At 41.0% G+C, this 27,272-nt stretch overlaps 1 protein-coding gene across 1 annotated transcript in view; it reads left to right on the top strand.

The window, feature by feature from the left end:
* Window positions 1-7,625: 7,625 nt before the first annotated feature.
* SPPL3 (signal peptide peptidase like 3) overlaps window positions 7,626-27,272 on the top strand; it is a 60,557-nt gene continuing 40,910 nt past the window's right edge. The window contains exon 1 of the mRNA XM_050906920.1: window positions 7,626-7,836. Coding sequence (XP_050762877.1) covers window positions 7,814-7,836 — 23 coding nt within the window. The 5' untranslated portion in view covers window positions 7,626-7,813. The remainder of the gene's footprint in view (window positions 7,837-27,272) is intronic.

Genomic DNA, 27,272 nt, shown 5'->3' with positions numbered 1-27,272 from the left:
TAATGTAAGAAATTTTTATGTGAACATTAATGTAAAAAGACATCTTTAGTATCTAAAGATTTTTTTCCCATACTCTTAATAAGGAGTATTTAAAGAATGGTGAGCTTTTTTGCTGGCATTGTTCTATCAATGTTTTGATACAATTTCCATGCAATTTATTTTTTTTATTACAGTTTTCCTAATCCCCCCCCCCCGACATGCTAACAATACTGGCTGGTAACAGTAATTGTCAACTGTAATTACAGTATCCAACCATGACATATAGTTTCTGCATGATACATCCTTATAATTCAAGGACTTTGCAAAGAGACAACAGATTGTGGGCCTCCTGCAATATGTGACAGAGAAGATTCTGTCACACTGTTACTTATTTCTGTCTGTCTGTGGCATTGTGATTTCTTTTACCTAAACTAAGATGGAAAATATTACCATTGTTCTTGTTTAAAAGATTGTCCAGTCTGTCCTGTAAGTAATATACCTGTTGAATGCTTGAGGGGGGATGGGGACACAGACCATTAAGTTTAGACAAAGAACAGCAATATTTGTCAAGGGACACTGTAAAGAGAAGAAAACATAGCAACAAATTATCTGTCTATATTGTGTGGTTTCAAGGATTCCTTATGCACCCAGAAGTCCTGTTGCTGTTGCTTCTGCTTGCCTTGAAGACCTTCAGCTGCAGAGGCTTTTACAACAGTCTGTCTTGAAACCAGTGAACTTTGAAGTCTATAAAAACAGAAATGAACATCTGTTTGTATGTTAGGACCTCACTGAATGCTACAACTGGATGCCATGTGGAGAATCCTTAGCTGATCATGGAAACCTTTCAAATACTGAGGAGGAGGTAAATAATCTCTATCGCTTTATCCTGAAGCGTTTTTTCCCTTGGTCTATTAGAATTGTCCATTTTAAACTGTAGGAGCCTGGACAATTAACAAAACAAGAAGTGAACTTCTACGCTGTCAACTTTACATTCACTGTAACCTGCCAGGCTGTGCTAGTGAATGGTTGAGCACTCCATTGGGTATTTCAGATTCTTCAGTGCAGGAAAACCAGCAAGCTTTTCAGTGTTTCTTAAATGTTATAAATTGCTAGCGGTCAGACTGAACATTTGGGAAGCAGGAAGGAGACTCCTGCTGCGAATTAGCCAGCACCCCTATTTTATACCCTGGCACTAAGGTTTGCAATGTCATATTTCTCAGATTACTAGAAATGCCACAATATGCAGTTGTGAGGTAGTAAGAATAGCAGAGGTCACGAGTGGAAGCTGCAAAGATTAACCAGCTAGACTGTAGCTCTAGTAGTAGAGCAAGAGGTAAATTGTAGAGCGCCATAATCCAGACAACATTCTCCTGTAACTGAATTGTACTCGGGGATTTTGCCTTGAGCGTGAATATTTAAAAGAAAAGGTCTTGGTTTTGCTATACCCATTCTCATCTATTACCAGTGCTTAGTATATGTTGATTTCCTTAACTGCAACAATTTGCTGGGCCATGACTTGATTCTCAAGTCACCCTGACTAATGTGATCTTGGCAATTGTGATAGGGGAAACTTTTGAAGTTTGAAGACACTGAGTGGCAACTGCTTGTTTTTCTCATGTTTGCAGTATCTGGTTTTGTATTTTTTTTCCTGCAGAATTGCTTGTTTTTCCTTAGGCGTAACTAATATGGTGGTTGAGACTTCTCAAATTCAGTGTTTCATTGACAAGACTTAAGCAGCTTTACAACATTAAACTGGTCAGCTTAATAGCAGGCTCAGGAACAATGTTACGTTAACAAATAAGTTTGGATGCAGATTCAAGAAATATATCAATTAGTAATCACAAGAAGTCTGATTTCTATTTTATTTGAATGGCAAATTTAATAAAGATTATTTAAACGTTCAACTACTTTGCGTTGTCCTATATACACTTAAATACAACTTCTATGCATTTTTTTATGATTTTCTTCTTTTCTCCTGAAGTAGCAGTCAGTCTGATAACACTGTGTGACAGCTATCTCATAAAACTGGGTTCCTGTCATTCTCCAATATCCTTCCAGGCAAGGATGTCTTGGGTTCCTCTAATGGAATTCTATTTTATTGGTAAATAATAGTCTGTCTTGATTAACTGTTCCAATGTAATCCCTTCTCCCCATGTGTAATAAAGTAGTTGGATTACTAATTAAGTGGATTACTTAACACTGAGAATGACTGCATGGAAGTATAAATGGGTATACAATAGGAATATTATTCTTATTTTAGACTTATTGGTCTGTATTCTGCTTATTACATTAGGGCAAAAGCAAAGTAATGGACAGCAGGTTCCTGTCAACAGAATGGAAGGCAGAATAGACTCCCAAAGCCTGACTTCTTGTATCAACACCACTTTTACCTTTGATGTTTTCATTTAATGAATTATATCCATTATTAAGTGTACATGATGACAAATATAGTGATTTGCTGGGATAAAGCCAATCTAACGTGGCTTCAAGGAGCATACAGAGAAGGAAGAAAAACCTAAATATATTTATGATAAAAGCGCTAGCAGAGGGAGCCTGTATAGTTCCCTGAATACAGTGGTAAAATTGTCATTGGCAAAAGAAACACAGAGAAATGGTTCTTTTAGTAATTCTTTACCATTTTACTGTTCCTCCTGCTGAGACTGCTAAGTGCTTTATTGGCCTGAATGACATTAACATCATCCCCTCCTTGAAATGTGAGAGCTATTATTATAATGTTCACCCTTATTTCTATAGTTGGGGAAAAGAAAGTTATGCAAGTACCAAAACTGATTATTATTTGTGCATTGGGAGCTTAGTCCCAAATGGCACACAGGAGTGTGCAAAACCTGAGATAATTGTCATTTATATGTTGTTTTCATAGGGTTGGATTTCAGCTATTTGTGCAAACCCCGAGTATCTCAGTGGGAAAGGACTCACTTGAATACACGGTTTTAATGTTCCAAATATATACCCATTTACATTTTAATTTAGTAGTCTTTGTTGTAAATATGTGATTATAATTGAAAATGTGATTTTACAGAGAAAGCAGCTGGGTTTTTTTCATTGGTGCCTCCTTCTGTACTTTCAGTAGTACAATCAGAAGCAGAACAACCTAAACTTTCAGAGCCAAGAAGGGGGCAAGGCTACCTTTCGACTGAGACACTGGAGTAACTTCCCAAGTTTCTCCTTACCGCTGTTTGCAGGATTCAGGTGCATTCAGAAGAACAAGTGTTTTACTCTTTATCTCCAAAGACAACATTTGTTAAGCTTTGGGAGTCTCAGTTAAATTGAGGCTAAGGTGTAACAACCATTAAGAACTGGCCTGAATGCAGAGCTAGAACGCATGGTGTGATAATGCTATAGGGCATAATGGGTTTAAATTATAGGTGCGTGTGCTCCCCCCCCCCCCCCACCGTATGGGGAAACAGGACTGCGTCCTTCTTCCCAGTCATCCATCTGTTCCCCCTTCACTTACTCACTGTTTCTACCATCAGGGTGAGGATGAGATTGCAGAGCAGGAGCAGCTCTGGAGTTCAGTTAATGAAGAGTTTCCCACTAGGTGGTAGCGAAGAGAATCCTGTCATATGTACTGGTCAGTGCACATTTTAATTATTTTTATCGAGGGGAATCCCACAAGGATCTTACAAGCAGAATAGCCTAGCGTAGCTCTGAGCTATAGTGTCAAAACTGGATCTCTTGAGTTTTTTTTTTTTTCCCCCTTCCCTTTCTGCTCATTTCCATGCTATTTGTTCCTCCCAAAACCAAGCAGGGTTGACAACTATACCTGTCATGTCCTTTCCTGAAAGGTAAAGTGTCTACATGAAGCTACTCTGGTTCTCTTTCCACCTCCATTATAGCAGAATCAAGACATGGTTAGCTAAATGTCATCTAATGACATTTAAGCAATTTGGAGGTGAGGAGTCTTTGTAGCCAGTACTTTAATCTGATTTTTCTCCACCACACTTGCCTCTGGGAGCTACCCTTCCAAACATAAAAAGAAAAAAAAAAAACCCACCTTATTTTTGTTTGCTGCTAGTTTTGAAATACCTTGGCAGGTCTAAGTAATGCATCAGTCTACATCAAAGGTTCCAGACAGAACAGGTATTTTGGAAGGACTTTGTAATGTCAGAGTAAACGGTCACTGAAATTCAGAGTAAAGCTCTCCTGTAGGTCCAAAAAAAGACTGTACAAAAGATATGCTGAGAAAATTATCTGGGGAATGCAAGCAGTGCTCTAATTTGCAGTAAGAGCAGATGCTGGGTCTGCAAGGAGGAATAAACTTCTGTGAATTCATCCCATCGCTATCCCATAATGATAGAGCAAGCTTGCAAAATCATTTAGTAGTCTAGTCACAAAGTCTGAGATGCTGAAAAAAATTATACTTTAATTGATCATCAGCTATAAATCATTTGTGCCAAATTAATGTGCTGGAAATTTTGCAAGACTGAGAAACTGGGAGCTATTTCAATACGGACACAAAGCAGGGATATTGTTTCATAGATACCAATATCAGTTTTACATCCTATTATCAGGGAAAAAAAAATTAAGAAAGGCTCTTTAGTACCAAGACAAGGCTGAAGCACTGATTCATCTTTCCCTGCATTGATTCAAAAGGATGGAGAGATTCTTTTTCCCTCTTGCATTTACTCAGTCATAATCAGTGAAAAGGGTAGCATAAACAGGCATCCCAGAGACACTGGGGTGCGCTACAGTGGAGTGAGGATTCCAAATTATTTGTCCATTTTCTAATTGTTACTGTAGATTTTTCTGCTGTGCTGAAGGAGAATAAAGGCAGGGAACTTCTCCATTGTGCAAGTCCTACCCAGAGCCTGAGTATTTTTTTAACAGGGGATGTGTGTATGTGGGAACACCAGGATTTCCACCAAAACTGATCGACTAGGCCATGTACCCCACAGCTCAAGATTTTGAGCATGACTCACTCCTCTCTCCTTGCATCATATCCACCAAAGCTTTCTATACCTACTGAGATGGGCACAAGTACTTTGTATGGGGTGTAAGTTGGAGGGCAAAGAGCTATATGGTCAAATAGGGGGGAAAGTTTTTCAAGGTAGCCCAGCCTGAGCTGGATGAGAGGAAATGTTAGCATTACTCACCATCTAATCCTTCCAGTACACCTAGCTGCCATGACTGACCCCAGCAGGGATCCCAGTAAGCTACTCAGTCACGGTACTTTGAGTATTTCCACCTCACAGTTGATAAATCCGATTCTCAAGCAGATTTTAGTAAGTGGGTAGAGTGCTGATTATGTCAGGAGTGCTAAGGTCATTCCTGTCCACAAGGCCGAAGGGCTGTGAAAAGCACACAGGATTTGGATGCTGAGGTGTGACAACCCAAATCACTTGTTTTCAATGCATAAAGGCATACAGGGGGGAGAAGCCTTCAAAGTCAGTCCAGCACCAGCTTACTAAAAGCACTGTTTAACTGAAGCACAAGAATCCCAGGCATTCCCTCCACCGAGACCAAGTCTGCGTTGCATGTGCAGCATCTTCCTTCTGCAGTGCCCCAAAACTTCAGGTGGCTGGAACATGTTGCAGTTTCCTCTTTATTGATGAAGGAACTGAGCTAGCAGAGATTAAGTGAGCCGCCCAAGATTACACAAACAACTAGTAACAGAACTGAGAAGAAACGAGCAGTTCCTTACTTTTAATCCTGTGTCACGACTACACACCAGCCTAAGTTTTTTCCATTTAAGAGAATAAACGAGATGGACAAAATGGAAATAATTTATTCAATCCACTAATACAAATAAACTAGAGTGGGCTCCAAATGCCATTCCAGAGGCATCTGGCATCTCTGTAGATGCAATGAGAATGTCCCAATGTCGCATTAAATTTTTTGAAGATTTTAGCAAAACTATATTAAGGCATAGAATTTCTCCAGGCTTTTTTTTTTTTGTTAACAAATACCTGGTTTTACCAGACCCATGCATTGTTCTTCTATTTATATTTAATGCAGTTACATCACCTCCAACTGTAAGTTAAAACTGGCTCTTCTCCCTCCCACACTAAAAGGAACAATGAATGAGACTGCACAGCTGGACTGGAACAATTGCTCTGAACTCCACAAAGCCCCACTTGCACAAATTGCTGCAAGTGAAGTAACAGGAGGTAAGGATTAGTCAAGTGAGCAAACCTACGACACTAGTTCTGCATTTGGCAGAAACATAACCAGGGACTGAAGATTTGGCAGCAGGACCCGAGAAACCAGGGAGGAGAGAGACGAGACCCAGTTCCTCTCCCTGGGATTTGCATGGTTTTAATGTAGGGCTGGTGATTGATAGCAGGAAGCATATGATTTTTATTTGGTCAAAGTATCTTGAATGTTATTTTTCTTCCTTAAAAAAATATTTCAAGCATCTGATCCTATTTATTTTACTTGCTTTGTTTAAAAGATAACAAATTCAAAGACATAGCAATCTCCAGAAACACACTGTGACTTTAAATTAAACACTCGAATTTATGAATTATCTTACCTGAACTTTGCATTTCCCACCTAACCCTCCTTCAGAAGCAAAACCCACCACAACAGCAGTTCCCAGTCATTCCTGGGAAGTCGCGTACCCCTGCCAGGCGGCAGGAAGTCACCGGACGTGCCACCACAGGGGGAGAGCACCCGGGTTCCCGGCCTTAGCCCAGGTACCCCGGAGCGCGGCCTGCACCCAAACAGCAGCGACCCTCCCGGTCATTTAGGCCGCAGCCGGGCAAGCCCCGCTCGCCCTCGCTCGGCACCCCGCCGGCCCGGGGAAGCCTGTGCTCGCAGCGCTCTGCCCCTGCGTGGCTCTTCCAGCTCGGGACCTGCCCGCAGAAGCGGACGCTTCACGCGTGCGGGTTAAACAAAAACGCGTCCCCTGACCCCCGGCCCCGCGGGCAGCAGCGGGCGAAGCCGCGGCCGTGCCCGCCCCGCCGCTCCCAGCGGCGGCCCCGGGGACCTCGGCGCTGCCCCGGCGCGGGTGGGCTGCGGGGGCGCTGCCTCTCCGGCTGCTCGCTGCGGGAAAGGAAACGCCGGTTCGGGAGTCACGCTTCCCCGCCCCGCAGCTCGGAGAAGCCCCCAGCCTCAAAACCCACCCGCAGCTCGCCCTCGGCTTTTCTGGCGGAGAGACCTCCGGCTCTCCCGCCCGCTCCCTCCTCCCGACGCCGGGCACACCGCGCCGCGGGGAGCAGCGGGGCGGCCGCGGGGAGCAGCGGGGCGGCCGCGGGGAGCGAGCCCGCCCGCCCAGCCCGCGGGGCTGGGGCTGGGGCTGGGGCTGAGCCTGAGCGGCGGCGCGAGGCGCGGGCGGGCCCCACAACCAGGACCCCGCCGCCGCCGCCGCCTCCCTCGCCCACGGCGCCTGCGCGCGGCCGGCGGCGGCGGCACGTGAGGCTGTTGTGGGCACGTGATCCCGCGCTGCCCGCCCCCGCCCTGGCCCCGCCCCCGCCGTGCGCGAGCGCGGGGACGCGGCGCGGCCTGCCCTGGCCGCCCGGTGCCCGCCGCCTCCCCGCCCCTGCCCCGCCCCTCGCCGCCGCCGCCTCGCCGGCCATGAGGCCCAGCCGCCGCCGGCGCCCCAGCGCGGCCCTGCGTCGGGGCTGCTGAGCCTCCGCTCTCCCCGCCACCACCATCGCCCTCTCCGCCATCCCCTCCCCGCCCGGGCGGGGACCCCCCCTTCGCTCCCCTCCCTCCTCACAGCCGCCGCCATGTTGGGCCGGGAGCCGCAGCGGGGCCGCCACTGAGCCCCGGAGCCTGCGAGGCGGAGGAGGAGGCGGAGGAGGAGGCGGAGGAGGAGCCCGGAGCCTGGCCGCCCCGCACAGCCCAGCCGGCCGGCCGCCCAGCCGCAGCCATGGCGGAGCAGACCTACTCCTGGTGAGCCGCGGGGCTGAGGCCGAGCGCCGGCGCTGCGGGCCGCGGGGTAGGGGGAGCGGCCCCGGCGAGGGCCGGGCCGGGCCGGCCGCAGGGGGTGTTCCGACCCGGCCTCCTTCCGGCCGGCCGGCGGGCCCGGGGACGAGCGGGTCCCCGCCGCGGGGATGGGGTCCCGAGCGGGGCGGGGGGCGCAGGTGTGTGTCTGTGGGGGGGGGGTGTGCGGGGACCCGGCGCCGCGCCTCGCCTCTCGCCGCGGGACTGCCGGTTGCGGGCTGCGGTGGGGGCTGGGGCATAAAGGGAGCTGCCGGCGGAGGGGCTGTGGCCTGAGGTTTAAGCGCGGCTGAGTAGGAGGGATTAGGGGGAAGGGAGGAGGGACGTCGTGCGAGCGAGGGGATGGGGTGGTTGGGCGGTGAGGGTTCCCCCCCGCTGACAGCCGGGGAGTGGGAGAGGATCGCTGTGAGCATTAGTGTGGCTGTCATCCTTCTCTGTCCCGGAGGTCTCCTTAGGTGAGCTGGATCTCTGCATGGCTAGAGCTGGTACACAGCGATCCTCTGGGCCTGGAGTAGGGACAGGACCTGCTCTCAGGTTGGTGAGGCTGCAGGTGATCTCTCTGCCTAAAGGGAGATTTATGTCGGTATGGGCTGGCTGGTAAGTCAGTGGCATGTGTGTGTGTTTTCACCTAGTGACAATAGGCTTGTTCTGTATACAGGAAATAGAATGAGGAGGAAGAGACCAGTTCCTGTGGGAAGACATGAAGTATAGCAAATGAGAGGGCATTTTTTTCTGTGTCCTGACACTGTCTCGGGCCTAGCTGGCGGTGGATCAAAGAGACAGGGTTCGGTTTCTTCATATAATTCTGGGGGTTTTTTGTGTTGTCACAGATCACAGCCAAAATATCTCAAATAATTTACCTGTGCATCAGCTCTATTGACCTGACCACTGCAGCAATTTAATTGTGACACTCTTGCTGCATTTTAAATCCATTCCAGTGATATCAACCAGAGTTGTTTCTTACATTTTTTGGAAAAAGTTATGATATCCTTATTAAAAAAGGAGTTAATCTCAGCTTTTGACCTTGGTGTGTGCTGAATGTGGGGAAGGGATTGAGTATGCAAGGAATATTCCTATTCTGAATGGTTCTGGAAATCTTTCCCATTACTTTTTCAAAACTTGGAACCCAATGGGAATTTCAGTTCTGCCACATGTTGAGGCTTTGGCAGCCCCTTCTCCCATCTTTTGTCACTTCTCTGTCAAGAATCAATATACATATTGCTCTTTTGCTTTTTAGACGTTCTTATTTTGTTTCACGAGCTCAGTTCAGGCAGTGGTCTGCTCTGCTTTAAAACAACAGCAAAACCACAACGTCTTTGACATAAAGGACGTATTGTTACAGTAAATGAGTGTTGGTACAGATTTAGGCAGTTTAATGTAGTTCAATTAGATGTGTCTAGTGAACTGTTGTCTTAGTGTGTTTTAATTGCAGAATGAAATTATAAATTCATAAACTACTCCAGGATTTGTCGGCTTTCTTTAAAAAAACTAAATGAAACAAAATGTCAATTGTACATTATTTTGATCTTTAACTCCCTTGCTTTTTTGAATGAGTGTCTTTGCCATAGTAGTATTCTAAAGGGAAGGTTTTTAACAGAGGCTGGGAGGAGGATTAACTCTTCTTTAGGTTGCATATTTTAGGGGAATGAAGTTGGGATTTAAGTTGTTCTTCAGTGCTTGCTAGGTGGATCACAAGAATGGTAGTTCTTTCTTAGAGTATTGAGGTTGTAACAGAACAAGGATGTGAGGCTTACGTCTCAAAGCACTGTAATTTTGTGTCTATGTTCACTAACAAGTCCTCATGCTTTTGGGGTTTCTGTCACTTTGCATTTTGACCTGTGATCAGCATTGTCTGGGAGCTATGGAAAGAGCAAAAATCCAGCTTCAGACTAAGGAGTCCTGTTCTATAACTTGTGCACTCTGCTCTGTGGATGCATGTTTAATTACTTACACTTCTAGCAACAATCTTGCGTTTGTTTATTTTTAATTACGGTAATGCAGCTTGGCATAAAATTGGCTAGTGCTTTAGTGCTTTTAGGAAAAAGGTGCATGTTATCAGCTGAGGAAACTGGTACTTCTGTACAGAAGAGTTGTACAGGATTGTGTCCAGTAATTAGTGCAGTTGCACAGTTTTGAAGTTGGCAGATCGCATCCTGTCCGTTTGCCGGACCCAATCCTTTTTCTGTGCCACAAAGGCTGCTTTCTCAGAACGAGTGCTTTCCGTGTTCCTCGGTGTAGTGTCTAGCTGCTGTGCAGATACCTTATTTCACATCTGAAAATACATAATTTGACATTAAGAAAAATCCTTTCATGCACCTATCTTCGTATAGATATAAATTGGTTCCTGGCCGCAGGAGGGCTTCCCTTTTGTCCAGGAGTGTAAGGCTTGATTACGCCTCTTTTTGTGCATAACTATCAACATGTATTGTAGAATCACTGTAGCTTCATAAGATATGATAAAGGTTTATTTTGGGTTTGATTTTTTTTTTTTTTTTTAAGTTGTCTCAGATGTGTTAGAAGTACCTTGCAAGCTATGATTACTGGACATTAGCATTGTCAAACATGCAAAATGGGGCTTTTTTCAGTGATTGTCGTCTCTGTTAATGGTGTTATTTTGAAGAGATGAGAACTAATTCTCATTTTGCTGTATTTGTTTTGTAAATATAAATCTGAGATTTTAAGGTGGGTTTATATTTTTCTTTTAATTACCAAATGAAGTTGATTGCAATTACTTTCTTTTATTAAGATATTATAAGAAGGAGGTACTTAACGCTTTTTTCCCATCCCTTTTGTAATTTTAAATGCATAAGTTGTCTTTTGTCACTATTCTTGTGAGTTATTTCTTGCAACAACCTCTTCTCCTTTTTTTCTTTAATAATGCCCACATCTATAACCATCTGTACTTTTATTTAGCTCTTTTTTAATGTCTTAAATAATCTTGCTGACCGAGTATTTCAGATATAGGTGTGTTATCCCTGAAAGGAGGTTCTACTGAGAATTTTGCTGGTGAAACTGAATACTGTCATCCTGGAAAAACTAATTTTAGTGTGAAATGTGGGATAAGTGCTAGATAGAAATGCTCTTTCAAAGGATATGCACTTTTTAAAAAAAAAAAAGGTGTTCGCTTGTCAGTAGTGAGCAGAGGAACTTTGTCAAGTACCTGCAATAATAGAAGGAAGTTATGAGACCTATGTATGATACTGCTGTAACTCAAATCTGCGGGCCACAGAGGAACGCGACTGCTGCATCGCAAGGTTGCTCGTGATTTTGTAGATTAAATGAGAGCTGAAATTAATTTCCTGCGAGTGGAATGGATTGGGAGAGGAAAGAGGTTGTGGAATACCCCTTTTCCCTCTGCTTCCTGTCTGTATTCCAGCAAGGAAATGGGACTGGGTAGTGACAAAAGTTCCTGCTACAACAGAGGAGAGAATAAATATGGGAAGAGCTGTGTGCCCATTACCAATGTGTACGTGTGTGAGTAAGAGATTAGTAAATGCCAAGGATTTTATCTTCAGGCACCAAGCTGTTGGAAGTATTACAATGGATGAATATGGAAGCAGCAGGACCTAGATCATTACTTTGTGAAATACTTGGTCTTTCCTTAATTTCTAGCAACTTGTGGTGAGATTTTTGCGCTGGATCCTATTTAGAGGGCACAGCAGCATGCATATCTTGTTTATCTTCAGTTAGTAGGTGTTCAGTGTTTTTCAAGGCCTGTTGTAACACCCCCTCCCTTTTTACTGTTGCCCAGTCTGGCAATAGAGATTGCTTTGTTCTTTTTTTGCCCTTTGAATGCACAAAAGATTTTCACAGCTTCCTTCATATGTGAAGAGAGGAGGAGAGGGAGATTTCTACACCAAAACCAAATGTTTTTTAATTTTTCCTTTCCCAGAGCATTGTACAAGAGTAATATGGATTGCAATGTGTGCGTGTCCTGTCAGGGTGACGATTAGGAGACAGACTGGGAGGGTAAGCTAGGAACAAAAAAAGAATCCGCTGTATTGAGTCACTAATCTTAAAAACAACTGAACTCCCTCTTAAATGTTTTAATCAGTGGAATGGTTCTTGTATTAGCCATCAAATGTTTGATGAGTGAAATGGTGATATATTTAGAAACTTCTCTACGTAATGCAAAGGGCGTGGAAATTAAGTCTAATGATGTGTCAGAGTAATCAATAAAGCTACTGGGTTTTGGAATAAGTGTAAATGTACAATGTCATCTTTGCTCCTGGGAGAATTCAAATCAGTTGGTGTTAAAAATCTTTCTAGGTTCAGAGGTCTGAGAATTTGCTTTCATTGCATTTAAGCATTTAACATGCTACTGCCATGAATTAAAATACAGTCTCTTCCAGAAGACTGAGGTGGTGCTTTTAAGTCTCAGTTGGCTGGGTTAGATGTGTATGTGGGAGGGCAGGGAGTAAGAGGAGCTACAGCTTGTTGACAGAACTTGTCAAGTACTAGTAAAATAATTTTTTGCATTCAGGATTTTTTACTTGCTTTGCTCAGTTTAGGTTGAGAGACCTTAACTGACTAATTAAAGTGTTTTGAGGATGGGAGGCAGTTTACAACAGAAACAAAACAAGTCATTCACCTGAATTTTTAAAGTACTGCACTTTTTAGGTGACAGATTGCAAAGCATATAGATGAAATTCTGTTGTGCATACTGTCTAAAATTTGTCATGAAAGCTTGGCATACAAACATGGAGTTTGGCCTTTAATCTTACATTTTTCAGGAACTGAAATTACCAGCCACATTCCATTTTAATGATTGTTAGAAGCCTCCTGAGGACAAGGATGTCATTGTATGAATGTGTGTGAGTATCTGGCATCAGAAAAGTGACTTAAACCTCAGTAAATTTGAGAATATCACGTTTATAGTTAATATGTTTGTCTTTCAGTACCAGTCTCACTTCACTTGTTTGTTATCCTCCCTATAGTTTTTGCTGTCTCAGACTGTATGTCATGCAGTCTACTCTGTCTACAGCACTGGACTGAAAGGCGAGTGAGGTAAAGAGCATGGGATTAGTTGAAGTTTACAGTAGTTACTTGAATGTACATATATATAATGACTCTGATTAGCAAAGGGGAAAAAATTTTCCCACTTCAATGCAAAGGCTGTATTTACTAATATATTAATAATTCTTTAAGAAAAAATTTAAGGTGAAGAACATAAATGAAGGTTTTCTTGGTGCTGGTGTGCAGTACCTATTTTAATTAAGATTTCTGTCAGTTCTGCCTTTAGCCTTTTCAGGATATTGTGGCAGCAGAAGTTAATGGTTCCTTGCTTTTTACCCAGTGATTAGAGAACTTGGCCTGTATATAGGAGATCAGTTCCATCTCCCAGGGTTTCTGACCTTGCATCTCTCACCTTCCAGGGGAGTGCTCTCATCACCAAACTATTTGTTGTTCAGAGACTGAACTTTGTGTGTCCATTTAAATCTATTTCACTCCATATAGAATACTGTAAATATTTGCTGGGCCGGGAAGGAGGCATGCTTTTCTGCCTTAACGATCAAAATACTAATTTGGGATTGGTGAGGACCTGGGTTCCACTTTCTGCCCTGATAAAAATGTAGTTTGGAAGACTGAAGGGGCTGTAGTCTGTGGGGGTAGTTCAGGCTGCTTTTCTAGAGATGAAAGTTTGAATTCCCACAAACAGAAGACAATCTGAATATGATTTCCTGTGTCGTAGGTAAGTATTAGGTGTGTGGATCTACCATTATCACTACCTTTTCTTGTGGTTTGTGTCAGTTTTGATGAACCTGAGAGCATCCCTTTCTTCTGTTGAAGGGTGTGATCCAATAAAGTAATTGCTTGTTTTGTGCACTTTGGGATTTTGGTATGAGTTAAGCAACCTGGTGCTGCTGGAATTTGAGGAGTTGTGTGTGGACCACCAGACAGGCCAAATGAATTGAGGATATTAAGTTCTTCTGAGATTAATTGTGTTTTGGTGAATACCACAGTTTTAAATACTAGATTCAGTTGCTGAAATCTGTCAATCAGTTGTCACTGAAACACAATGCCAAAAAATGTGTACTTATGAAACCTTCCTACAAGAAGTACTTTGAAATATGTGTCACGCTTTTTAAAATGCAGTGATTCCGATTTCCTAAAATTTGGAAGAAGAACAGAACGGATTCTGGTCTTTTTTTAGTATCTCAGCTATTTTATTTCATTATTTCGGTAATGTGATGTATCAACATCTCTGGCATAAATGCCACCATCTTTATTGCCCTTTGACATTTTATGATGACTCTAAGCATTATACTGTACTCTAAAAGCAAATAATTGACACAAGCCCTTTAGTCAAACAGTCTTAATTTAATTCTGGTGACATCTGAGTAAAGTTTCCAGGAAGAACCAAGGCTGAAATTGGTAGGAAAAAAAAAAATCATTGTGCACATTTTCTTTTTGGTGCTACATTGCTTTAGTGTAACTGATTAAGATTAAAATTTGAAACGATTCAGCCAATTATGTGGGTTGAGCGAAGTGGAGTGAAACACAAGCTAGTGTGCTAGCTGAACTGGATCCAGGTGATCAGACTGACTTTGAAAGGTGATGATTTAATAAGATTAATGGAGCATATGTGTCATCGCAACACTTCCTGATGCCCTTTGTCCCTCTTTAGTTCTTCCAAGGATGCTAGTGTTGATGGTCTTTTCTCCTACATCTTTTACAAGTGGTGTCTGTGCTTGAAATACTCTGATCTGCCAGACCAGGGTTCTCCTCTCATGTGCCATCCCTACAGAAGCTCAGCTCTCATGATACATTAAGTGCCTCTCTGTCCACCAGAACCACCGTGATGACATTATCCTGAAACTGATTAATTGTGTAGCTGTTGTGCTGTCATCTGAATTATTAGATTCCGTTGAGTATTTCTTTTTAGGGCCAGGTCTAAGCCTCAGGTCCCAAATTCCGTTGGATAGCTTCCATATCTGTATGTCACATTAAGTGGCATGGTATAGACAGGAGTGTCAGAAAGTCAGAATGTTCCGCTGACTTTTTGGAAAGATATTCTGTAAGTGATAACTAATCAATTAAACCAGAACATTTTTAATATCCTACGACAGCAAGGATTCAAAATAATAAACACATTAAATGAGATTATCCTTATACTTAGCTTGTGTTGGGACAGGGCTTAAGGATGGAGTCACTTTTTCTTCCAGGATGTCAGAACAGAGGTTCTTTAAAATCATCACAGCTGGTGTCCTGAAGTAGAGGAGAATGCACTAAGAAATTAATTCTCTATTGCACAGTCTTGTGCTTAAGATGCCTACCTTATTACTGAAGTTGCCCACGTAGAAGTTGGAGAGATATAATCATATCTTACAGTTTATATATGGTAGCATTTTCCCTAACCAGTGGAATCTGAAAGGAAAATGGTGGTGTTTGCCTCTCATTTCTTCTCTCCTTCCCTCTGAAAACAGTATTTTCTTCTCTGTCTGTCAGGTTTGGATGTTCATCCTTTACTTCCTGCAGCTAGTTCATAGGCTTTTGACCCAAGAAAGTATTTTCCCATGCAGCACGGGTATGAGCTGAAGACTGTGAAATGATTCTCTTCCATTTTTATGCCTTAGCCGCATTTCTGCAGGCATCTCTGCAGCAGAGGTAGTGTGGGGGAAGCAGGAGGAGACCCAGGGGCTTCCACCCTCTGTTGACACACACAAACTTTAACTTTAGGCATGAGTTGGCAAGCTTACCTGCAGGAATAGGCTTGAATCTGTATTATTCTTCAGTCCAGCTGCTAAAAGAAAAAATATGTGCTGTGCAGTGTGAACTACTGGCTTTTAAAGCTGAGCACCATCCAGTCTTCTGGTGTTACCGATTAGTTCTACCCAGTCAATGCTTTTCTGCTTGCCACTTTCTGTCTCGAAAGCCTGAATTTACTTCTTCATTCCTATGGACTCTGCTGGTTTTGGACAGAGGTATCTTTAAAAAGTCCTTTTGTTCATCTGATAACTAGCCAGAAGATAACTTCTAGTAAATTTGCAATGATACATAATTTTAAATAACTTTAAACGTTTGTCAGAAGTTTACAGAGATCAATAGAAATGTTGAGAATTGATAGTGTTCCACTGAATCACAGAAGTTTGGGAACTCTTTGCTTACATCATTTTCTCGTGTCAGTAGTAGTGCAAATTGCAACTTCATGCTAGAATAGCAAAAGCACTGTACAGATGGATTCCTGGTGCAGGCTAGTTTCAGGTGGTACAAAAAATCAAGTGGTCTCGGCATGTAAATTTAGTGCACCTGTCTCTACAGCAGTGATGCACAGATAGTTTTGCAGGGGGTTTCTCCACACAGGTTGAGCTAGTAGCAGGTGTATAGCCTCAAGATTTATTTTAATTTCAGTAGTTACTTGGATTAATAAATTCAGCTTACTCCACCTGAGATAGCTTAGCTTGGGCAAAAACTAGCATTACAAAATGTTTGAGCTCTGTGGTAGTGCGATGAGCAGGACAGAGGTGAACACAGCAGCTGAGTTACGGCTCTCTGCTGCAGTGTTAGTTGTGGTGTCTGTGGCACTTAGCAATCTGCCATCCCTTCTTCTGTTGGATAGCTAGCTCCAATTTAAAACTTGATTTAAATTTGTTTGGAAACTTTTGTAGTGGGTAGAAATTCAACAATGAATAATCATTGTCATTAGGACCAACCAGCTGTTGGTACAGGTATGTTGGATGTACGAGACCAAAGCACAGTGGTATGTTGTTATACAAAGGACTGTTTTTACTAGTGTAAATTTACCAGTTTCAAGGCTACAGTTGTGATTTATCTCACCATCATCTGTGTCAGACCCATTTGGCAAGATAAAACAGGTGTAGCGTGACTTTGACTGACTTAGTCAATGGGAAGTCCATTTTCCAGGTGACTGTTAGCTAAAGGTGAGGTTGGTGAAATAGCAGGAGGCAAACAGCTGGATTATATGCATTTTTGTAGCCAGTATTGCAGACTGGTGAGGTGAGGTAAGGTATGTCTGTGTCTTGCTTTCTAGGTTTGATGGCGCAAGGTCATTCTGGTCCTTTTTAGAAGTTCAGATTGATGGTCTGTTTGCTGAAGGAAGGATTATCTGCTCTGTGAACTCTTTTCTTGAGGTGGCTGATCCTATACCTTCACTTGAATAGCTGCTCTGAGAAGTTATCACAAAGGGCTAAAAGCTCTCTTGGGGAATATTATGATCTGTGCACAGTTTGAAGATGAAGAGTAGAATCTAATTAAGCTTTATGTTGAAAGTAGTTTAAAGAGGTTTTTTTTTTTCTCTTGAAAAAGGAAACTTTAAAGCTAAATAGTGAAGAGCTGGACTTTTTTTTTTTAATTTTCTGCTAACTTGACTACTTCTAAAGCAGATGCAGCTGTAAGCAGTTACAGATGGTACAGAACAGAAAGAACCTCTTTATCATACTTAAGTGCCTTACAAGAACCCCAATGTTAGTTTTCCAGCTAGTCATCTTTTTATTTTTTTATGTTTTTGCAGATGGAACATAAAAAAGAGCTACCTTAAAGCTAAATCAAAAGATGAAAAAAGTCTGCCATAAACCAGAAATACTTCTCTGCAGGGTGCTTTACTGGAAGAAGTTTCATAAGATTCCCAAAGCAGCCTCTCTAAAGAATGTTCCTACTTTTTGTTGTTGTCACAAACAAAGGTTTTTAGATATTTGGGCTAGAATTTGTTGAAAACAGTCTCCGTCTGTTCTTCTGCTGCCTGTTTTTTGCACCTAGAACTGAAACTGCTACCTTAAGCCTGACACGCAAGTTTATTAATGTACCGTGCTTCTCTTGCATACAGGTTGTAAGGCAGAGATCAAGCCCTGTCCAGTCTATCACAGGACAACTTCAGTCATGTATGCGGTGTGTTTCTCTGTAAAGTGGCCACATTTGTTACTATCAAGACCATTTTTTTGAGTTTGCCTCTCTCTTAATTGGAGGTAGCAAAAACAGGGTGCCTGTTTTGATGGGCTGTATTTTGTATTTTCATGCCAGCTGAATCCCCTTTCTTCACGTTGTGCAGTTGTGAATAGTCACGTTCACTTCAGAATCTCACCAGCCATCATCTGACAACATTAATTTGTCTTGATACAGACACGGCACGATGAAAGCTGCTTAAATCTGGCTAGACAGACTGGCTACTCTATAGCTTTGACTCATACAGAAATGTACTTTCAACATTGTCAATGAAGATTCATAGTTTGGTGCTGATGGTGTTAACTCATTCTTTTATGGAATTTTTGTGAAAATAGTGTTTAATTCTACCCAGGCATGTCATGATAAAGTATATATCATAATCTGGTACTGTGCAGGTAAGTCAACTCATTAATAGCACTCAGCTGCTCTTGCTGTATGACAAAGTCATATTGATAAATTTGACTTTGGTTTTGGCTTGTTGATTGTAAGGCCTGATTGTTAAACGCTTTGATTAAACTATTAGTCATTAGTTTTATTTTTTGATCTGATTTCCAAGCACATAATCAATAGAATGCTGGCCTGAGTGTCAGAGGTATGGAGTGTGGTTTTGTTTTGGTTTTTTAAGTCAACAGTAGAGTCAATATAGATGAGATAACATCCTTTTTTCTGACTGTAGTGATAAAAACAAACAACCTTTTTTCTGATTAGAGAACCTACTACGTTTTGATATCTTTAAAAAAATATTAGAGAGAATCAAGGTATTCTGCATATTTGTAACTTAAGTGTGGGAATTGCTGTGGAAGTTAAACCTCGAAATAAGAAAAAAATGTTTTTTATACTGGGATGGAAAGACGCGTTTTGTCTAGGAAGCACTAAAGCATTCAGATCAATATCCTCCATACCTGAGAGGACTTCATAGTGTCTTTGTATAGAGTCTTTGTACATTAAGTCTTAGGTGAGTGTTCTTCCATCAGTTTGGCCAGCTGCATTTTTGAATCCATGTAAACTACAAAGTGATGATACCTAGTTGTTGGAAAAGATAGAGACCCTGGGGTCTCCACTAGGGTATCTTCCTGAGACCTATTCTAGGATTTAACTTAATTAATTCTTCCCAGTAGTGCCTGCATATGTACATGTTAAGCTTTTCTTTAGCACTCATTGCCGTAACGCCTGTATCTCTCAGATAAACCAGCTGTATGGTTCTAGTACAAGTATTCTTGCACTTTCTTGGTCTCTGAACCACTGTGGAGCTTCAATTGTTGCATTTCCTTTATGAGGAGGCAGTGACTTACCAAAGAGGTGGGATTTGCAGCACGTTCTGCTTCAGATGGAGATACTTACTTTGGTCTGAACTTTTTTGGTTTAGTCTGTTACCTGCCTCTCTGCATCCCGTAAGAAGTCAGATTACAGATCCGTTAAGATTTATTGTCTTAAATATTTAAGTATTCTTTTTGCTCAGTGTGTTGTTTCCTGTCCAAGCAAAGCTGCCAAAATGATTACATATTTGTTTTACAGTGCTTTACAGTAAGATTTTCAAGGTGAAGTTGTTTCTCAGGTCCTCAGAGGCAATACAGCTTGTCCTGTCTCTAGTGCTGGATGATTTGTGCTCTTCAGCTGAGGGCTGCCTGGTTAGCTCTTGGTGTAGCAAACTGAGCAGTCACTTCAGTTCACACAATTAAGACACCTTGGCAGGCGTCTGACCACTGTGGCCCTGCAAAATCTGCACTTGCCTGAACGGGCTGAAGGACAGTCTGAGCACAGCAGTGTTGCTGTGGGGCTCTGCCCTTCGCGCTGGGGTTTCTCTTGCAGAATATTGCAGGCTAACAGATGTACAGGAATTTCCCTGCATATCCTGAGAGTCTTCTCTTTCTGCCACATAATTAATCTGTTTTCTTTTGTCATTGCCCTTTTTTAACTGCTTGCTGGCACCATGACAACCATAATATTCTGCATATGATTGAATGTTGATAAATATGGCCGGGATGATGCGCCTTGGCTCAGTTGCGTGTTAGATGAACTTAGCCCTGGATCTTCAGCAGATGTCTGATATTTGGGTAGTATGGCTGTAAGAGGAGCAAGAGGAGGAAGGTGAAGTTGAGCTATTAGTTGTACAGAGTATTTATCTTGAACAACCTTATTCAGAAAAATGCGATTTCTGGACTTGGATGACTGACAGTGTCTGGGATGAGGCTGAATTGCATTACTGGAAGACAGGCTGTGTTTTCTTATGTTAAAGACTCAATTGTCTCGAACTTTGTTCAAATAACTTACTGCTTCAGTTCTGGAAAACAGTAATATAGTTTCCTTTCATTATGGTAAAGTGTGAAAATTTGTTATCCCTTGTTACTAATAGTAGCCTTGAGTTTACTGTTTATAGTTCAACTGTTGGAAGTTTTTTGTAATGGAATTTTTCCATGCTATTAGGAAACTTGCTGTTGAATATCCTGTATCTTGTTACTGCACAGGAAATGGATAGCTTTGGATGAACAGGATTCCAGAACTCCATGGCAATTTATTAATAGGATCTATATGACTAATTTGGAAAGGCTGCAGTGCCATAGTCTTTCAAAATTTAGACCTGTTTGTTGAAGTGAGATAACAGAATCTTCTGACCCCTCCGGACACTGAATAATGCCCTCAGTCATCTGAAGAGATCTAACTTATCCTCCATTTCTCTGGCTTATTAATTCTTGTGCTGGCAATTTGTGCAAGAGAGAGGAACAAAGGAAATAATTTGAAAATAGTTGTAGGAATGATGTGAATTTATGATTCTTACAAAGTATGGTGCCTTATCAGGGGAGTGATGTCCCATCTTTTTTCCATGCAAGCTATTCAACACTGTAAAATCAAGCAAATATTTAGATTTTCTTAAGGTTGTGGACACCTGAGGACAGTGACTCTGCAAAATGCCCAACTAATAGAAATTCATAATGCTCTTATTTTGGAAACAAAGGTTGCTTTGAGTAGTAGATGTTTTGTAACTAGAAGTGTCTTGGGTATATAATATGTTGAGATATTTTTTTAGAAATCAATGCTGAGTGGATGTTTTCTTGATGATGGGGGGGCTCCTCAGTTAAATTTTTAGCATGTTTGTAACTAGGCTTTTTTTTTTCCTTTTGAATCTTGTGTTACTAAACTTAAAGATACGCCATGCCCCCCATTTCTGATACAAGGCAATTGGGGAACATAAGGCCAAATGGTAACAAAAATCCTGCACAACTCTGTAATACCATTTGCAATTTTCATCACAAAAGTCATTTTTTCAAGTCTTTTTATTATGGTATAAATGTACCAGAGATGTACCAGAACTTGCTTTTGATTTTGCAATTAGGGAAGTGACTAACCTGTGTTGGGTTCCTCTCTTCCCACGAGGAAAGATCACATGAATCTGAAGGTGTGCTGGGTAAGATTTAAGGAATGTGTTGTATTTCTGCTGCCGTGTGATTAGCGGTATGGTTTCTAATTCGTCTTAAGGTGTTGCTCTGTGTTAGATCAGCTACAAAACCTCCTTGCTGCCTAGCCAAGCTATGCTTTCCCTGCTGGAAAGTTACAAAAACTCTCTTAAGCAGAAAATGTGAAGAGAGCGGCTGAGAAACCCTTTATGTAACTGTTGGTCGGATTTGAGATCCGTGTTGCTGTTTTCATGACATTAAGAGAGAATTGGAAGTCCATGATCTCAGCAGAGTTTAATGGCAAGGTAATCAGTTACCTGCTTTGCTTATTAACAAGCCATTGTGTTCTGTACCAAGTGTAATTTTCACACTAAGATGCATTCCATCTCTGTGGTCGAAATGGGAGTTATGAGCCGATGTGTACTCCTGAATCTAGGTCTTCTGTTCAATTTGGGGTGTAGCCATTTGTCCGGCATTTTGTCTAAATAGCAGCTTTGCATTGCATATACTGGAGTTGAAAATATTTCTGTTATATCACTTCTTGGACTCATTACTGTAAAGTGCTTGTCTCTTAGAAAATCCAGGCAGTGTTACAGATCATTAGTATTAGCAAAAAAATTACAATATTAACTGTTAAAGGACTCTCCTTAAAAAGAAATTCCATGTAATTAAACTTGTCTGTATGGACAGTTAGCTCTGGGCAATTCTGTGATGCTTTTTCTGGCTTATTTGTTCTGACACTTCAGATTGTTTGGTTTATTTGCTAATTATAAAGAGAAATACTTCTGCTGTTCTAGAACATCCTCTGTTTTAAGATGCCAGAAACTTGAGCTGTCTTGTAGTGTCATTCAACTATTCCAAACTGTTCTGGAGAAAGAATGATTGACTCTGGAAGCACTAAACTTAAGTTTATTTTAAATTAAATAACCTGTATACACAAACCTTAGGAAGAGCTTCTATACTTCGGGGCATTCACTTGGACTGGTTTTTTTTGTTTGTTTTAGGAATTCATAATTGTTTAACTTCTTGAAAGAAAATAATTTCTTTTGAATGGCTTATGCTATGGCATCAGGAGTCTGTAATCAAATGCTACAGACACTGCTGTTTTGCTACAACTTGCCTGTGACAATTGTCTGAATGTGAAGTTAGGTAACTGTCACGGATGTGCTAGGACATTTCCAGGCTCAGTTGCTTACATTTCTCATAGCTCACCATGAGGAGCATCATAGCATTCATATAGCTGTATTATGTTTTGTAAAGGAATTTTTCACTTGTGCAGTAGTCTGGGCTTGGACATGGTAGAGATGCTTATATTTTTGTTTGTCTTCTGCTAATAATGTCTCAGGTGGTGTATCTCTAGCCAATGTCTTCCATTTGAACTTCCAGGGAAATCATCATTCTGTGCTTTGGTTATTTCCCTATTACCATGGCAAATAATTCATGTTGCTAATTAAGACACTGTTTGAATTGCACAGAAAGACGGACAGGGAAGGAACACAGCCTACTTATGCTCACAATTCATCTGTCTTATAAATTTATAGAACAGTTATTGCTAAGGTAGCTCACAGTTTACAAATGAAAATATGTAACCTTCTGATTCATGGTATCTATCTACTGAAGGTAGAAGGGAAGAGCCACTTACTTTGAAGTGCCTCGTTTTGTCTGGTGCATATGGAGGGATGTGGTTAGGAGAACCTTTGTGCCCCAAACTAGATTTGTGTTCCACTAGAAACACATTCAGAGAGACCCCTCTGTTTAGTACTGAGGGCCTGAAGCTGGGAAGGCCATGAGTTCCCTAAGTAACTGATGACTGGCAGTTTCATGCTTAGCAGAGTTTCTTATGCAGGTCTCAGAAACCAAAAGGAGACATCTTTGTAATTGTGAAATGAATGGGAAGCCATTGCAGAGTCTGGGAAGTAGTTAATAAATCCAGAAGGCTATTTAGTGTTGGTTGGAGTTCAAAGAGAAATAGGAGGCCTAATTAAGGTATAACACCTGGGAAATATCAACACTGAAGAAAACTGATGGTAGTGTCTTCGTTGCCCCCATCTAATAGTGGAGACACCAAAACTAATGATAATTCTGTAGTACATTGCGACTGCGTATCGCAAGCCAGATATGCTACTTCTGCCTCTTTTCTTTTCCTCCTCTTATAAGTAATATGAATTCAATTCCGTCATGTCTGAATTGTGGTGGATAATTTGGATACTCTTTCCTGTCTTCAGAAAAAGTTATTAGTAATTCTTGTTTAATACAAAAAGATGAAAAGCATCGACATTGCTGATGACATGAGAGTGAAAGATGTCTCCATTGTGGTAGTTCATACTGCACTGTGTCTGTAACTGGGCAGTGCTGCCATTGCACACCTACTGCAGGAGAAAATGAGATGCCTAATGTTAAAAGAGAAAGTGCTTTTCTAGTCTTTCTTCTTAATAAAAGATACTGTTTTCCTTTGTCAAGGACCTGTGTGATCAGATATTTATCCTCCTTCATTCCCAGGAGAGTGGGCATTGTGGTTCATACTTTCTGTTTTGTGAAAGAAGATTTCGTATAGATGATTACGTCTCTGGAATCTATGTCATTCTCCTCCTAAAAGGAATTGATAAGCAAATTGGCTTTCTAAAACATGAAAGAAGCCTAGAACAAACTTTGTCATCACATTCCTGGTCAAATCCAGCATTTGCTTTCCACAGAGTTCCTAATATTTAGTAATATCTGTGGTTTTCCACAGGGTTACTTAGGTGAACATAATAAGTGAGAGCTCTTGAAAGAGAAAAGAATGAAGACTGCCTTCATCATGAGCTAAATTGAGTGAAAACTATTTTGAATTGCATACATGTCTTGTATGTAGTTTTCCAAAATCATACTAGTGTCAATCCATGTTTCTTACATTCACAGTAATTTATTCATCGGAGAAAGAAAATACCAAGTATTAAACAAAATTTATGTAGATTAATTGAATTCTTACTCATATATGCTTCAGAAATTATGGGGTGATTATTCACATCATCTTAATTTTAAACTCCAAATTTAGGACTGCATAAATACCTGAACTGAATGGAGAGACTAGAGGATAGTTGCAGACCCTCGGTAGAAGCGTGCCTCTCTCCACTGACTGCGTAGGGAGCATGGTCTTGTAAATTCAGTGCTTCAGATGCCCTAGGTAGGAGGACTCGAATAACCTCTGTATCCATTTGCTACAACACCATTTGACTGAACATCTCAAACAAATTTGTAGAGAGCACGACAGTTGGAAAAAAGGAAAATGTTCCCATTCATCTACTGAGGTGTCAGCAAGTACTAGCTGCTGTCTGAAAACTTCGCTCCGAGTTGCACAAATGCAATCTCCTAAGCATCTCCTGCCATATCACAAATAAATGTGAGCCCTTGCCATAACATGTGTGCCGTAAGTGTGGCTCTGTATGTGTTTAGTATTTTTAGAACTAGTTAGGGATTGAAAATGTTCTTTCCAAGAGTTGTACTGTTACAGTAATTTCTGGAGAGATCAGAGGAAAACATTCAGACGAACCAGTGTTAAGTCCTGAATAAAGAAAAGTTCTCTTCAGTTTTTCATCCAGAAATCACATCTGTCACTTTTTTGTCTCTCTTTTGTCACTTTCTCACATTAAAATGTTGCCCAACTTTGTTCCTTTTACATAATTATTTGCTTTTTCTTGCATTTCAGATACCTTGATTTAGAACTCTCTTAAAATTAAAATACAGGAAACGAAACAGGCAGGAAGAATGTCTTAAACTTTGTGCTGTTTTGATTTTAAACTGCTTAATCCTGCACTTTGCTTCCTGTGAAGTGTTAGAGCAGCTTATGCCTTGTCATCAGCCTCTGTGCATTTCCAGAGTGATAGACAGAGAAGCCTAAATGGAAGGTCTTGTGTGTGTGTGTGTATGCTTCTTTCCAGATATAGTGACATGGGACTTTAGCTGTGGCTTGTGCCTGCACTTGGGGAAGCTCCTCTAGCCACGCTTTAGTCCATCCCTGGAATGGCTTCGTTCTAGCCTTCATTTGCTGGGCTTGACAAAAATCTGGTCTGGATGATCTGGGATCTCTGATGTAAGTCTCAAGCAGTCACTTAGCTCTTCACTGTTGGAATCTGGGAAAGAATAATATTTAATAGAGATAAATTCCAAAGCTCGTTCCTGTTTCTCATCCAGAGGCTTTTGATATTTTCACACACTAGCAGCTATGCAAAAGTGACAGTTAAATTGCTCTATAGTAGGTATTAGTACTTGTATGTAAACTGAAATAACATTTTCCAGAGTGTTGTGGATTGGTTTTTTTCCTCTAGCTTGGGATGAATTTGAGCAGAGCTGATTTTTTTTTTTTCTCTTAATAATTTAACACACAGAGCATGAGTTTCTTCCAACTAGTTGTTACTTATAAACTTCAAATATTAAAATTACTTTTTGAACATCCAGAAGCAGCAGCACATTTCTTCTTCTGCATTCTGTGTCTTTGTTTCTGTAAACTTTTGGAATTGATGTCTGTGAATGAAATGTATGTAATTTACTTTTCTGTCTCTGATTGTAGTATTTGATTTGCAACTTTATGCATGGCTGATGAAAGTTAATCACTTACACATTGATTAAGATAATTTTCTCTTTTTGTATTTCAAAACCACAAGATGCAGTTGCTTATGCATAAAATCTTAACTTAAAAAGTCCCCCAAACACCAAGCAGTAATTGAAATAGTGTTTTAAAAACAGCTTAAAATTTATGGTAGCTACATCCTCACTGTGCTTTACTTCTTATGCAAAAGTAGTTTTCAAATAAAATATTAAGGATGATTAAGCAATATTTTTAAATTACTGGTTTTACTTTGTTCATCACTGTACAATCAAATCTGAATAATGCTGTAAAAATGAAATAGCATTTTAATATTATTATGGACTCAAAATAGCATATAGTTTTTAGTTACAGGAATCAGAGTGACAAACCGAATGTGAATTGCGTCTAAATTTAGTAGGTGGCTTGTGTGTAATACTTAAACTAACAATCAACAAAAAATGCTAGTATTTCTGAGTCAGCTTTTTCATCTTGCTACTATGTTTTTCTGAGTTTGTTGGAGTTGAGTTTCTCTTCTTCTAGTTCTGATGCGAGTGCTTTTGCCTGTAGGGTGCTCTGGGATTAAAAGAGCGTTCCAAGGGTGAACTCGGTTATTTTTAGGAAGGTTAAACATCTGGATGTTCACTACAAAGCCTTTTCCAGGAAAGCATTTTGTTCCTGAGCAAGAAATACCAGCAGAAATATAAATGCAGCACAACAGCATGTAATCTCTGGCTTCCTGGGGGACTCTGGTATTTTCAGACTGGTCTGTTGCTTAAAGTAACTCTGAGGATTACAGAAGGATATTGGGAGAATTTACCTCTGTAGTATTTCTGTTGGTGGCTTTGAAACGTGAGAATCCGAAACGGGTGAAACTGAGCAGAGGTACCAAATTAGAGAGGAAGGAATGGTTATGGGGAACATAAGAAATACATTTGTAATGTTTCCAAGACTCAGAGTGATTGCATTCTGGCTGGAAAAAAGTTGGTTTTTGATTGAGATAGATTGATTAGTAGAAAATTGTTCTCTATCAGTGTTAAACAGTTTTCTGGATTCAGAAAAAATGTTACAGGTACAATATAGGATTTGGGGAAGAAAACTTAGGTTGTACGTAATGGTTTTAAGACATTCCCTTGTCCATTGTATGTGCATGGGAAAAAAACTTAAGAAAGTTGTGAAAGTTAAATGAATTAAATGTGTTTAACTGAAATAACTGTAGAGAGCTAGACTTCTGTATTATGAGAGCTGTCTTACACCCTTGATTATACAGAATAGTGCTTTAAAAATGTACCCTGGCTGCCTAGCTTGAAACTTGAAAGGCTAGAACAAGTCTTATGCAAATATGCTAATGTGTTTTGAAATTCCAAATTTCAGCAATATTGATAGCTAAAAAATTGCATTTGCAGCTGAGGAGTATTTTTCCCCCCCTTATCAGTTTCCAGGTGCTGCTTACAGAACTGTGACATTCCCTTTTCATTTTCTTAATACATTTTGAATATCTTAGCTCTACACCTTTTTTTTTCTCAGGCAGGAAA

Source organism: Gymnogyps californianus, chromosome 16 (assembly GCF_018139145.2).
Source record: "Gymnogyps californianus isolate 813 chromosome 16, ASM1813914v2, whole genome shotgun sequence".
Classification (NCBI taxonomy): Eukaryota; Metazoa; Chordata; class Aves; order Accipitriformes; family Cathartidae; genus Gymnogyps; species Gymnogyps californianus.
Note: the sequence above shows the minus strand (reverse complement) of the source record. Positions and strands in the feature narration are given on the sequence as shown.